The 12256-nt window shown below is 45.7% G+C and overlaps 1 protein-coding gene across 7 annotated transcripts in view; it reads right to left on the bottom strand.

Moving 5' to 3' along the window:
• Positions 1–12256, bottom strand: part of birc6 (baculoviral IAP repeat containing 6) — a 195138-nt gene that overhangs the window by 160640 nt on the left and 22242 nt on the right. For 6 of the 7 annotated variants that reach the window (XM_061789583.1, XM_061789579.1, XM_061789581.1 and 3 more), the window contains 2 exons: positions 11047–11105; positions 9269–10906 (listed from right to left, as the gene is read on the bottom strand). In XM_061789583.1, the coding sequence (XP_061645567.1) occupies positions 9269–10906; positions 11047–11105 (1697 nt within the window). Of the gene's footprint in view, positions 1–2325; positions 2928–9268; positions 10907–11046; positions 11106–12256 lie in introns of those variants that run through there. The other variant, XM_061789585.1, reaches the window with a different exon arrangement.

Here is a 12256-nt window from a genome sequence, read left to right as displayed (position 1 = left end):
ATGCAAACTTGTATGCCAGTTATGACAATGTAATACAGGACTACCTGCAGCAAGGGATCTGTGAGGAGGTGTCAGACCAAGGGAGGGAACCAAGAGACTGTAAAATACTACATGCCACATCACGCTGTTGTAAGAGAGGACAAGGCTACAACTAAACAGTGGTATTTGATGCATCCCGCAATGACTGTTTGCACACTGGGTCGAATCTAAACTAGATGTGCTTATTAACTTCAGATTGGACAAAATATCCTTCACTGCTGATATAACCAAGGCTTTTCCTCAGATCTCTCTTGCTGAATGAGACAAGGACACTGTTAAGATTCCTGTGGATCCAGGGAACTCCAACTAAGGACTGTAAAAATGAGGTACGTGTCCTGAGAATGAATGTTTTTGGAGTGTCCATTCCTGCTCGCTGCCACCATCAAAACCCATCTCAAGCAGTTTGAAACAGAACAACCAAAGACAGTGCAGATACTCAGTGACTCTGTATGTAGATGACTTTATTCCGAGCTCACCAACTGTACAAGAAGCTCTAGAGGTGACACCACAGCAAAGGACATTCTCTCTCAGGGAGGCATGAACCTCTGCAAATGGGTCACCAACTCGTCTGACCTGAGAGGCATGTGGAAAGAGACTGGAATAGAGTTCAATGGAGAAGCAGATCCGTGTGGAAATGTGCTCAAAGTGCTAGGAGAAGTTTGGAGACCAGAGAGAGATGAATTTGCCTTTCATCAAAAAGGACTGGTAGACATTTTAAACAAAGAAAACACAAAGAGAAGTGTACTGAAAATATCAGCCCACATATTTGACCCAATTGGGTTTCTCACTCCCTTTACTGTCAGAGTTAAGTGCATTTTCCAAGAAATGTGGGAGAGAGGGCTCAGTTGGGACGAACTGTTACCCCCTGAGTTGATTGAGAAATGGGAACAGTGGTGTATGGCGCTACCACTGCTCCATCTTGAGGCCATTCCCACGTGGTACCACGTTGAGATTCACCAAGAGCCACATACTGTTAAGTTGCATGTCTACTGTGATGCAAGTGAAAAGGCTTACAGTGCTGTGGCATATATACAAGGACGAAACAGACAAGGAGAAACTATTACCAGTTTTGTGTCATCCAAATACCGAGTTGCACCCTTAAAGAAAATTACATTACCTCGCTTGGAGCTTATGGGTGCACTTATTGGAGCACTTCTCAAACCACTGAACATGGAGAAGAACCAGCTCTACATGTGGACAGACTCAATGATCACTCATCACTGTATCCGCAGCTCATGCCAGCGTTGGAGGCCATTCATGGCCAACAGAGTAGCTGAAATACAAGGACTCACAAACCCGGAGTTGTGGTCCCACTGTGCTGGCAAGGTGAACCCTGCAGACTTACCCACACGAGGTCAGCATGCACAGAACCTTATCGAAAGCAAGCTGTCGTGGAGTGGACCCACTGCACTGTCTACAACTGAAAGGGAACTGGACACTGATAATGGGTTTGTGCTGAATGAGGTAAACGCTGAACTGAAATCTAAGTATCAGACTGTTGTCCAACTCACTAGCACTGAACAAACTGTACCTTTGTTGAATTTAGAACGGTAGAGCAAACTTGAGACCATGTTAAGAATCACTGAAATGTTTTTTAACTAACAAGGTCTGGTCAGAATGCTCAGGGAGAGTTAACTACTGAAGAGATTTTTGCTGCTGAAATGTACTGGGTAAAAGTTACACAAGAGAGTTGTTTTATCTCTGAATCAGAATCATCTTTATTTGCCAAGTATGTCCAAAACACACAAGGAATTTGTCTCCGGTAGTTGGAGCCGCTCTAGTACAACAGACAGTCAATTTACAGAACACTTTGTAGACATAAAGACATTGACAAAAAACAATTGTGCAAAAAGATGCAGAGTCCTCTAGCACTTAGAGCAGTTCGAATGACTAATATCGCAATAGTCCGGTGCAATGACCATTGTGCAAAGGGCGCTGAGACTTCAGGGAGTGTATGCGGTTTAAAGTGACATGAAGTGCGATAATCTGGGACAATGGCTGTGCAAATGTTACGGATACTCCTCAATCAGTGTGCAAATGGAGCAGATGCTACTCTGGCATGAGTGGCCAGTATATGCAAATAGTGCAGCATGGCGAGACAACTACAGCGAGTGCACGAGTAATACATAATTGGCCCCACAGAAATGTGACAACGAACTCAAGTCAAAAAATTGCCAGCTTCTTGTAATGGAATTATAGGTTAGCTGTTTAAGAAGTTGATTGCAAGAGGGAAGAAGCTGTTGGAATGTCTACTAGTTCTAGTTTGCATTGATCGGTAGCGCCTACCTGAGGGAAGGAGCTGGAAGAGCTGGTGACCGGGGTGGGGAGGGTCCGAGAGGATTTTGCACGCCCTTGTCTTAGTTCTGGCACCGTGCAAGTCCTCAAGGGTGGGTAGGGGGGTACCGACAATCCTTTCAGCAGTTTTGATTGTCCGTTGCAGTCGGAGTTTGTCCTTTTTTGTAGCAGCACCAAACCAGACTGTGATGGAAGAACACAGGACTGATTCGATGACCGCTGTGTAGAACTGTCTCAGCAGCTCCGGTGGCAGGCCGTGCTTTCTCAGAAGCCGCAGGAAGTACATCCTCTGCTGGGCCTTTTTGAGGACGGAGTTGATGTTGGTCGCCCACTTCAGGTCCTGGGAGATTGTAATTCCCAGGAACTTGAAGGTCTCGACGGTTGACACAAGGCAGCTGGACAACGTGAGGGGCAGCTGTGGCGAAGGATGCCTCCTGAAGTCCACGATCATCTCTACAGTCTTGAGCGTGTTCAGCTCCAGGTTGTGTCGGCCGCTCCGCTTCCTGTCGATAGGCAGACTCGTCACCGTCCTTGATGAGGCCGATGACAGTGGTGTCATCTGCAAACTTCAGGAGTTTGACAGTCGGGTTCGCTGAGGTGCAGTCGTTCGTGTAGAGAGAGAAGAGCAGCAGAGAGAGGACACAACCTTGGGGCGCCCCAGTGCTGATGCTGCGTGTGGATGAGGTGGCCTCCCCCAGCCTGACCTGCTGTGTCCTGCCCGTCAGAAAGCTGTAAATCCACTGGCAGATGGCAGGTGAGACGCTGAGCTGGAGAAGCTTGGATGAAAGGAGTTCAGGGATGATGGTGTTGAACGCTGAGCTGAAGTCCACGAACAGGATCCACGCGTAGGTCCCTGCGCTGTCGAGGTGTTCTAGGATGAAGTGCAGTCCCATGTTGACTGCATCATCCGCAGATCTGTTCGCTTGGTAGGCAAACTGCAGGGGGTCCAGCAGGGGACCTGTGACACTCTTGAGGTGGTCCAGCACGAGACGTTCAAAGGACTTCATGACCACAGATGTCAAAGCGACAGGCCTGTAGTCATTCAGACCCGAAATTGCAGGTTTCTTGGGGACTGGAATGATGGTGGAGCGTTTGAAACAGGATGGAACTTCGCACATTTCCAGAGATCTGTTGAAGATCTGACTGAAGACTTGAGCGAGCTGGTCCGCGCAGAGTTTGAGGCAGGATGGGGACACGTGGTCCGGGCCTGCCGCTTTCTTAATCTTTTGTTGTTTGAAGATGCGTCTCACATCTTGTTCATGGATGGTTAACGCAGAGTTCAGAGGTGTGATCGTGGTCGCGGGTGCGGCCGGGTGGGTGTATGGTGTGAAACTGTCCTTTTCAAATCTGCAGTAGAAGGTATTCAAGTCGTTGGCTAGTGTGCTATTGTTCTCAGCTTGGGGGGATCGTCGCTTGTAATTAGTCAGCGATTGGAATGCATGCCAGACTGATTTAGAGTCGTTTGGGCTAAACTTATTTTCCAACTTTGCTGTATAGATCCTCTTTGCAATGTTAATTTCTTTAGTCAGCTGGTTTCTAGCTCAATTATACAGGGCCCTGTCCCCGCTCTGATATGCGTCCTCCTTAGCTTGGCGAAGCTGCTTCAGTTTAGCAGTGAACCACGGCTTATTGTTGTTGAATGTGCGAAATGATTTTGTTGGTACACAGACCTCTTCACAGAAACTGATATAGGATGTGACAGTGTCCGTATATTCATCCAGGCTGCCAGCTGAATTTTCAAAGACACTCCAGTCTGTGCAGTCTAAACAGATTTGAAGTTCCATCTTGGCTTCATTTGTCCACTTTTTGACTGTTTTCACTGTAGGCTTCGCACACTTCTCTGAAATATCCCAGCTAAGATCAAACCAAAATGTGAAAGGAGACTCTAAAATCAAAGACTTGAAAACATTCTTAGATGACAATGGTCTACTAAGTGTTGGGGGAAGACTACGGAACACCCCTGGGTACTACCAACAAATCACAGGTATTGAGCTATTGGTTCAGTCATGTCATGATAAGCTGATGCATTCTGGTGTTAGATACACATTGATTCAAGTCAGGGAACATTACTGGAGTTTGAGAGGGAGACAGCTTGTAAAATGCATTGTTTCTGCTTGTTACCTTTGGAGAAAACTAAAGGTTAAAGCAGTACAGCAGATTACTGCTCCTTTACCAAGGGATAGAGTAACTGAGTCACCTCCTTTTGAAGTTACTGCAAAGATTTTGCGGGACCCTTGTATGTTGAAAGAAAGGGACAGTCGGTAAAAGCATTAATCGCACTGTTTAGATGTGCAGTAACCAGAGCAGTGCGTTTGGAATTGGTCTCAGATATGACCACAGAGAACTTTCTATTGTCTCTGAAGAGGTTCATTGCAAGACGAGGGCTATGTAGGATCATGTACTCTGATAATGTGAGAACATTTAAAAGAGCCGACAAAGATTTGAAAGAGTTATGGCAAACTATCAAAGGGTCAGAGCTCACTGCATTTTTTACTGACAAAGGAATCACCTAGAAGTTCATTGCTGAGCGGGCAGCTTGGTGGGGGGGCTTCTGGGAAAGGTTTGTGAGATCTGTAAAAAAATGTTTGAAAAGGGTAGGGAAAGCCTCATTGAACTATGTGGAACTCACAACGGTACTTACTGAGGTTGAGGCAGTGTTGAATTCTAGACCTGTCTTATGTGCATAGTGATGCATTAGAGCCTCAACCACTTACCCCTTCTCACTTCCTGGTTGGTAAACGCCTGACTTGCTTGCCACCAAAGACTGTTCCTTCACCAGTTCAGGTATTCACAGCAAATAGTGAGCAACTCGGTAGAAGGGGGAAATACCGGCAGAGACTATTGACAATTAATGGACTTGAAATCAGCTCACAAGGTAGACTCCAACCCCAACAGCGCTTAAAGTAGGAGTTGTTGTTCTCATTGGGAAGGACAACACACCCAGACAGATTTGGAAAATGGGTAGAGTTGTAGAGGTCTTTCCAGACAGGGATGGTCTCATACGCTCCTGTAGTGTTCGTACTGCTACAGGTAGTATATTTAGGAGGCCTGTTCAATTATTATACCCCCTAGAGATTGGTTAAAGGTAATTAGCCAACACAGATGAACAGTTCATCAGGTGGGAGGATGTTGTGACTTATTATTATTATTGCGTTATTTGTGTTTAAATGCTGGTTACATGATTACATATTGATTATAAAAGGTTGTGATTATCAAGAATGGGTACGCAGAACTGTATTAGTGCCAGGAGTTTATTTTGTTTTACCAGAAGTGTTTTATTGTGAAAGGCGCTAAAAAGGAACGTTCCCCCCCCCCCCCCCCCCCCCCCCCCTTGCCGTGTTCTCAACTGTATCCAAGAAATGGTGAGTTCTTGATTTTATTAATAAAGAACCTGAACTGTAACGTTCAGAAAAGACATCTGAGCCTCCGTTGTGATTGAAGAAGCTGTCACTATGTAATAGCCATAAATGCTTCAAGAACCCAATAATCGCATCCACCTTAACGGCTTGGTGGAAAAGTTTATAATCGACAGGATCCCAATTAGCTCCCAGTATGCTCTCCCCAATCTTGCATTATCTAGATTTCAAAATTAACAATACACCTCTTCATTTTAGCACATGTGAATAACATGGCTAGACCACCTATAACAACTATTTAACGATGTTTTTAGGACACGAACTGTTCCAAGAATTCCAAATAAGACGGAAACTTTCTTCCATCCATCCATTTTCTGAGCCGCTTCTCCTCACTAGGGTCGCGGGCGTGCTGGAGCCTATCCCAGCTGTCATCGGGCAGGAGGCGGGGTACACCCTGAGCTGGTTGCCAGCCAATCGCAGGGCACATACAAACAAACAACCATCCGCACTCACATTCACACCTACGGGCAATTTAGTCTCTCTAATTAATGCATGTTTTTTGGGATGTGGGAGGAAACGGAGTGCCCGGAGAAAACCCACGCAGGCATGGGGAGAACATGCAAACTCCACACAGGCGGGGCCGGGATTAAACCCGGGTCCTCAGAACTGTGAGGCTGACGCTCTAACCAGTCGTCCACCGTGCCGCCGGAAACTTTCTTCAATACAGTAAATTAAAAGCAGCAAAAAAAAAAAAGAATACCAACACTCCAGAGCACCTTCGAACTGCCAGAGTTTGTCTCGCAAATATTGAAGCTTCTTCCCAGACACCTATTTTCATGGTATATGGGAATGTACAACAATTGAATGCTTTTGGTCTTCAGTTACACAGAAACTCTCATATTTTTAATTCCAGGATTCCACATTCCCCAAGATTGTGCATACTTGGCGACTTAAGCACAATCGACCTTCCTAATAAATATTCACAATCATTACTTGTGGCGTGAGCTACTGCCAAGAAAACAATTCTATTAAACTGGAAAAACAATCAAGCTATTAACATCAATCACTGGCTAAATCTCATTGTACAACATATTTCGTTAGAAAGAAATATCAGCAGAACAAAAAAATCAATTACATGTATAGCTAGTTACCTCTGGGGACACATATCCAGGGGTTCCTGGGGGTATGGGGTCGGGAGGGTGCGGGTGTCGGCCTGGGTTTGAGCACGTCAGTGCTGTTTCCCGGTCCGGGCGCCCTGCCCCTCCGCTCTGCCTGCCCCCCTGGATTTGAATGCACCACAAACATCCATCTCTGGGGGACAGTGGATCTTGGGTGGGGGGGATTTGGCTGTTAGGCAGCAGTGACTGGGAGCCCCGCCCCGCCCCCTCGGCTCACTGGCCTCTCCAGATTTGAATGCACCACTCGGTGGGGGCATTGATACACGGGGTAGGGCCAATTACTGTCAGTCGGGGACCTGGCAGTCATAGTAACAGGGTGGGAGGTGGGTTCTCACTAGCTTCATGGCGGTGCTCCTGAGGCTGGGCCCTCCAGGCTGGATGACTGCTTGGCATTGGGGCTCCCCTCTCATTCCCGCGGCTGCTCACTGGGTTACCTCCCTTATCGGGCGCCCCTATCCGCCCTAGTTTCCAACAAACAAGGGACACCGTACCACCCTCTGGCTGGGCAGGGACTGGCTGCATCGTGGGCCCTGCAGGTTGGGGGGGGCGTCTTGCTCTCCTGGGGGCGGGAGGGGTAATTGGTGGGGCGCGTGGGGCGGTGGGGGTTGGCGGCGTGGTTGTAGATATTTGTAGACAGTACTGCCCTATACAACACTCAAATCTAATGTTTGATTGTTCTAGATGTATAATTATTTACTTTTCTCATCTTGTTTACAATTAGTGCTTTGTCTTTTGTCTTCTTTTCTCACTCCCCTCTACAAACGTTCTGTTCAACTGATCGACTCTGATTCTCCATAATAATACTAACTCCACTGTGACACAGTAAAACTGTTGCGGCATAAAAGGGATACAGATCCTCCATTGTGCTTGACCTAACAGGACACCCAAAAAAAAAAATAATAATAACAAATTAAAGATTGGTGACCTAGACTTACACGTCATTAGTGCTTAAATTGGTTGGGAGCAAACGGCACCCAATGCGGAAGTCGTAGTCTCACGCACAAAATAGTTGGTAAATAAGCGATAATTGATAAAAGTAGCGAGCGACATTTAGATCATTGTAACAGAGTAAAAGTACCATTACGTCTTCACCGCGGCAGAGGTGTTTTTTCTGGTCTCGTCAACTCCTGTGACTTATCCAAAGCAGGTCCCGAGCGCACAGGTGGAACCTCAGGCCGATGCGCTTGCATATTAGTCCGACGCTGAGTAATATTCAGAAATTACATCTGTGTGGTTTGTGGCTGTATGGAATGGATCTAGGTGCCAGCATTCAAGGAGTACGAAACAGCCTATGACAAATGGCGACTGAAGCCCCCACAGGTAAAACTCATCGGATCTATACGATTCACGTAAATGGCCTAAAAACGGCGAATTTCGCCAAAAGATGACTGATTTGCATGTATGTTATATGTGTGTTCAGGGTGTACCCCGCCTCTCACTCAGAGTCAGCTGGGATAGGTTCGAGCACACCAGTGACCCTCGTGCAGATAAGCTGAACATAAAATGGATGGATGAATGAATGGTCTGTGTGCATTTGTCCTGTAAGTGGTTATGTGTATACAGTGAGGGGCTGAAAAAAAATATTTAAAATAAATAAATAAATAACTAAATGTTTTTAAATATCGTCTAACTAGGCTAAGTCGACCCCAAAAATTGGTCGAAGCAAAAATGGTAATAATAGCAAATTTGCGCCGCATAGACCCAATTTGCGTCGCCCGGAACAATTTGGCCACTGTCCATGTTTTCACACGGACTTTTGTTGCAGACGGACGCACTGCTGGACAAGTGAAAAACATTGACAAAAATTACAGACACTATTTGATGTATAATGTACATAATACATGAAGTATGAGTGAACTGAATGGTCGTTAGTTGTTTGTTTTTCCTACAATGGTAATCGCCAGTGTGCTAATGCTAATCGCGAATGCTTACCATTTAGCAAAGGCTATTTTTGTTGTCAACTTCTGTACAGAGTTTATACCATACAGTACGAACATATGCAGTTTAAAGATAGACGTTCACCCCTCATAAATTTGAATAAAATGAATGCTATTAATATAAAAAAGAAAAGGGGGGAGGCGAGGGGGATGATTACTTGCCTACTCGACGAAATATCTATAGGTTAATCGATTCTAAAAAGATTCGATCGTGACAGCCCAAGTACATTGCTAAACAAATCCTCCACCCAATGTAAGAGTTATGCCAGTTACCCTAAATTAACAACACTGGTAATTACCAAAATCATTTGTCATTTTGTATGTTTCCGCAGCGCGGAATCACTATACAGTAAAAACACCCGATCAATTATACTTACACACACACACAATCCTATCTACACACAAACACTATCCCATCTATCCTCGAGGTCAACAGTAATGCTGATGGAATTCAAACACTTACCTTTAGTGCAGGCACAAAGGCGGTCAGTCCCAGAGCAATAAGTTACAGAGACAAAGGGGTCTATCTCTTCCACTGCTCCCTCTTTCTTTGGGGGTTCCACCTTGGTTAGAACCTCCAATGTAGACAGGTCAAGGATCAATATATTCCCACCCTGTGTAGTCACCACCAAGTGGCCCAGGCCTACCACCTCTTGTTTCTTGGACTCTTTAAGACTGTTGGAGGGAGTGGTAGCAGTGGCAATGCCGCTGGTTGTGGCTGCTCCACTCGCAGTACGAGTTAAATTGGCAGCAGAGCCTGCCAAGCCGATTCCAAAGCGTGATGTGCCATTTTTTGAACCAGAAGGAGCTTCCTCTGGAGTCCCCTCGCTGTCATCTTCCCTGCTGTCGAGCACATCTGGAGGAAGCAGTATAAGGGAGGTAATTGCATCACAGGGGTGACATATCTGCTGCACCTTAACAGGTTCCTCATCCAAGGTTACAATACGGGTAGAGTAGTTGAGCTTATAGAGTGCGAGATAGCCTCCACCGCTTGGGCACGCTTGCTGTTGGTCCCCTGAAGGCAGGATGAAGGTGGATTGAGGAGGTGTGCCCTCTTGGTGGTTGCCTTCCACCCCATTGGCAACTGGATGTCGGGTGTCCCCTTTCTGCTGGCTGCAGAGGGCAGAGTGCAGGCGGTTGAGATTGTTCAGGGCTTCGACTTGGTTTGCCCCACTCAAAGAGTCTACATTGCATGGCTGCAGCCCGACCAGAAGGTGTACACCATCCCAGCAGGGCGTAATTGAGTCCACACAAAGATTCTCCTCTTCTAGCTGTTTGGGCAACCTCAAGCACTGTACTAGCGTTCCAGGTCGAGGCGGGGCAGAGGAGGCAGCGGCAGCTAAAGTGTTCCATTTGTCCATCTGACCATCAAAGCCTGCCAGATTAGTTGCAGAGTCAGCAAACTGTTGAATGTAAGTGATGGGAGGATCCTGAAGAAGAAGCTGCTCATGTGAGTCAAACTCCATCTCAATAATTTGTGGCACAGTGAAGCTCTCATCGTGGAGACCCTTGCTCATTAGGTTGTTCATTTGAGCAAACACCTGCCCTGAGGTCTTGTCATCTGTCTCTCTGATACTGTACAGCAACAGCACAGGTAAAGTCCTGCGCATAGATGACACAGAAGAAGGACTTGGAGGCTGAGAACGTACCAAGTTAGAGAAGCACTGTTCCGGGGCAGCCGTCTGGGAATTACACATATCTATTTCCATGGGACCTTGGTCCTGGATAGGCCCGGCTTGGAAGGGCTCAGGGCCCTGAGTTCTACTTGAACTATCATACACCCTGCGAGTTGAAGATGGGACTGTGGGGTGAGGTCCAGTTGTGGAGTTGCTAGATGCTGTGCGGTAACTGAACAGGCCTCCGGCCAGCAAGCAGGGGAAAGGAATGTTGTGGTGCTCGGTGACTTTGTCCTTTGCTTTGGGCTGGTTGTGGGCCTTGGTTTGATTCAGTGAGGGATTAGCACCCAGCTCCTCCAGGTCTTTGACTGTGTCCTCCAGCACACTGGCCACCACCTCCCACTGGAGTTTCTCTGGCTGCTGGAGCACACTGAGCGCCGTCACTCCTAGGCTCACATCCATACCCTCCCACTGAGAAGGTTGACCTGTAACACAGACAAAATATATTCAGAAAGTACAGACAAATCTTCAAACTTGGACTTATAACAATGTCAAGACAGAAGGCAGCAGATTGATAGATGAAAAAAGAAATTACAAAAACACATTCCGTGTGTGGGCAGCATACCTGTTACTGACTCGGACCGCGAATGCTCATCGCTATCTGAATCCTCCAACTGGTCATCACTTAAAGAAAACAAACAAAAAAACAAATAACTAAATAAATTGGTAGTGGACAGGAAACTACCAAAATACAATAATGCAACACAAAAAAAAATGAAGTGAATCTCTAAAAGATACATTTACAACCATCAAATTGTTAAAAGATCACTCTAGACAATGTTTTTTTAAATGTATAGTTTTCCATGCAGTCAGTCAAACAAATGAACAAATCTTACTAGACTTCATCTCAAAGGGAATTCATACTTTTTCTCTGTTTTTTTCTGATGCCACCATAAAGGGTGCAAAAAAAGCTAAATTGTGATAATGACATCACCTTGACCAGACCTGAGTAAAGTATGGCCCAGGGGCCACGTCCGACCCCTAAGCAGCCTCCGACCAGCCCTTGCAAAGTCTTTACCAAGTCAAAATAAAATGTAAACTATGCACTGCCTTTATTTTGAAAGTGGGGCTTTTATTTTGATGTGGTGTGTGTGGCGTGTGGGCAGTACAAACAAGCAAAAGCAACAGCTTGTGGGTTCAATGTTGCTAACTTAGTAAATGTCGCTGAATTAGGAGACTTTTTCGACTTCTCGAACAAGTAACTTTAAAAGAAAAAGCGACCAGTGACAACAGTGGTCCTCATGTTGGCAACATTTTAATTTCCTGTAAAGTGCGGTGGAAGAGGTGCATTTGCCCTCATAATAATTTGGCAGTCCCAACTCGGAACGCCTCGAATGAATTGGCGTTTGGTGTGATGGTGGTGTGATGGCAAGCACAATTTTAAAACGAGATACACACCATGTTTTTGTGAATGTTGATTAAGCAGTAATAGGTTAATATGTGCATACAGTGGCCCACTGCTATTTGTGTGGGATAGGGACCAGGCAGACAAATGACGAAAATCTGTGAATAATTGACGCCCATTATAATTGCATTAAAAAAAAAATAATAATAACAACCCAAATAATTCTTGCAGGTATACACCGCCAATAAGCATTTTCCATGAAAAACGAGGGTTGGTTGAATTAAAAAAAGAAAAAATCTGCAAATAGGCAAATCCATGGGTGGCAAACCGCATATAGGCGAGGGTCCACTGTGTATGTAATTTTAATGACTGCTTAGAATTTTGTTTAAGAATTATTTCCCTGCGATTGGCTGGCCACCAGTAAAGGTCA

This window comes from Phyllopteryx taeniolatus, chromosome 11 (assembly GCF_024500385.1).
Source record: "Phyllopteryx taeniolatus isolate TA_2022b chromosome 11, UOR_Ptae_1.2, whole genome shotgun sequence".
NCBI classification, from domain to species: Eukaryota; Metazoa; Chordata; class Actinopteri; order Syngnathiformes; family Syngnathidae; genus Phyllopteryx; species Phyllopteryx taeniolatus.
The sequence above is the reverse complement of the archived record's forward strand: the minus strand, read 5'-3'. Positions and strand labels throughout refer to the sequence as shown.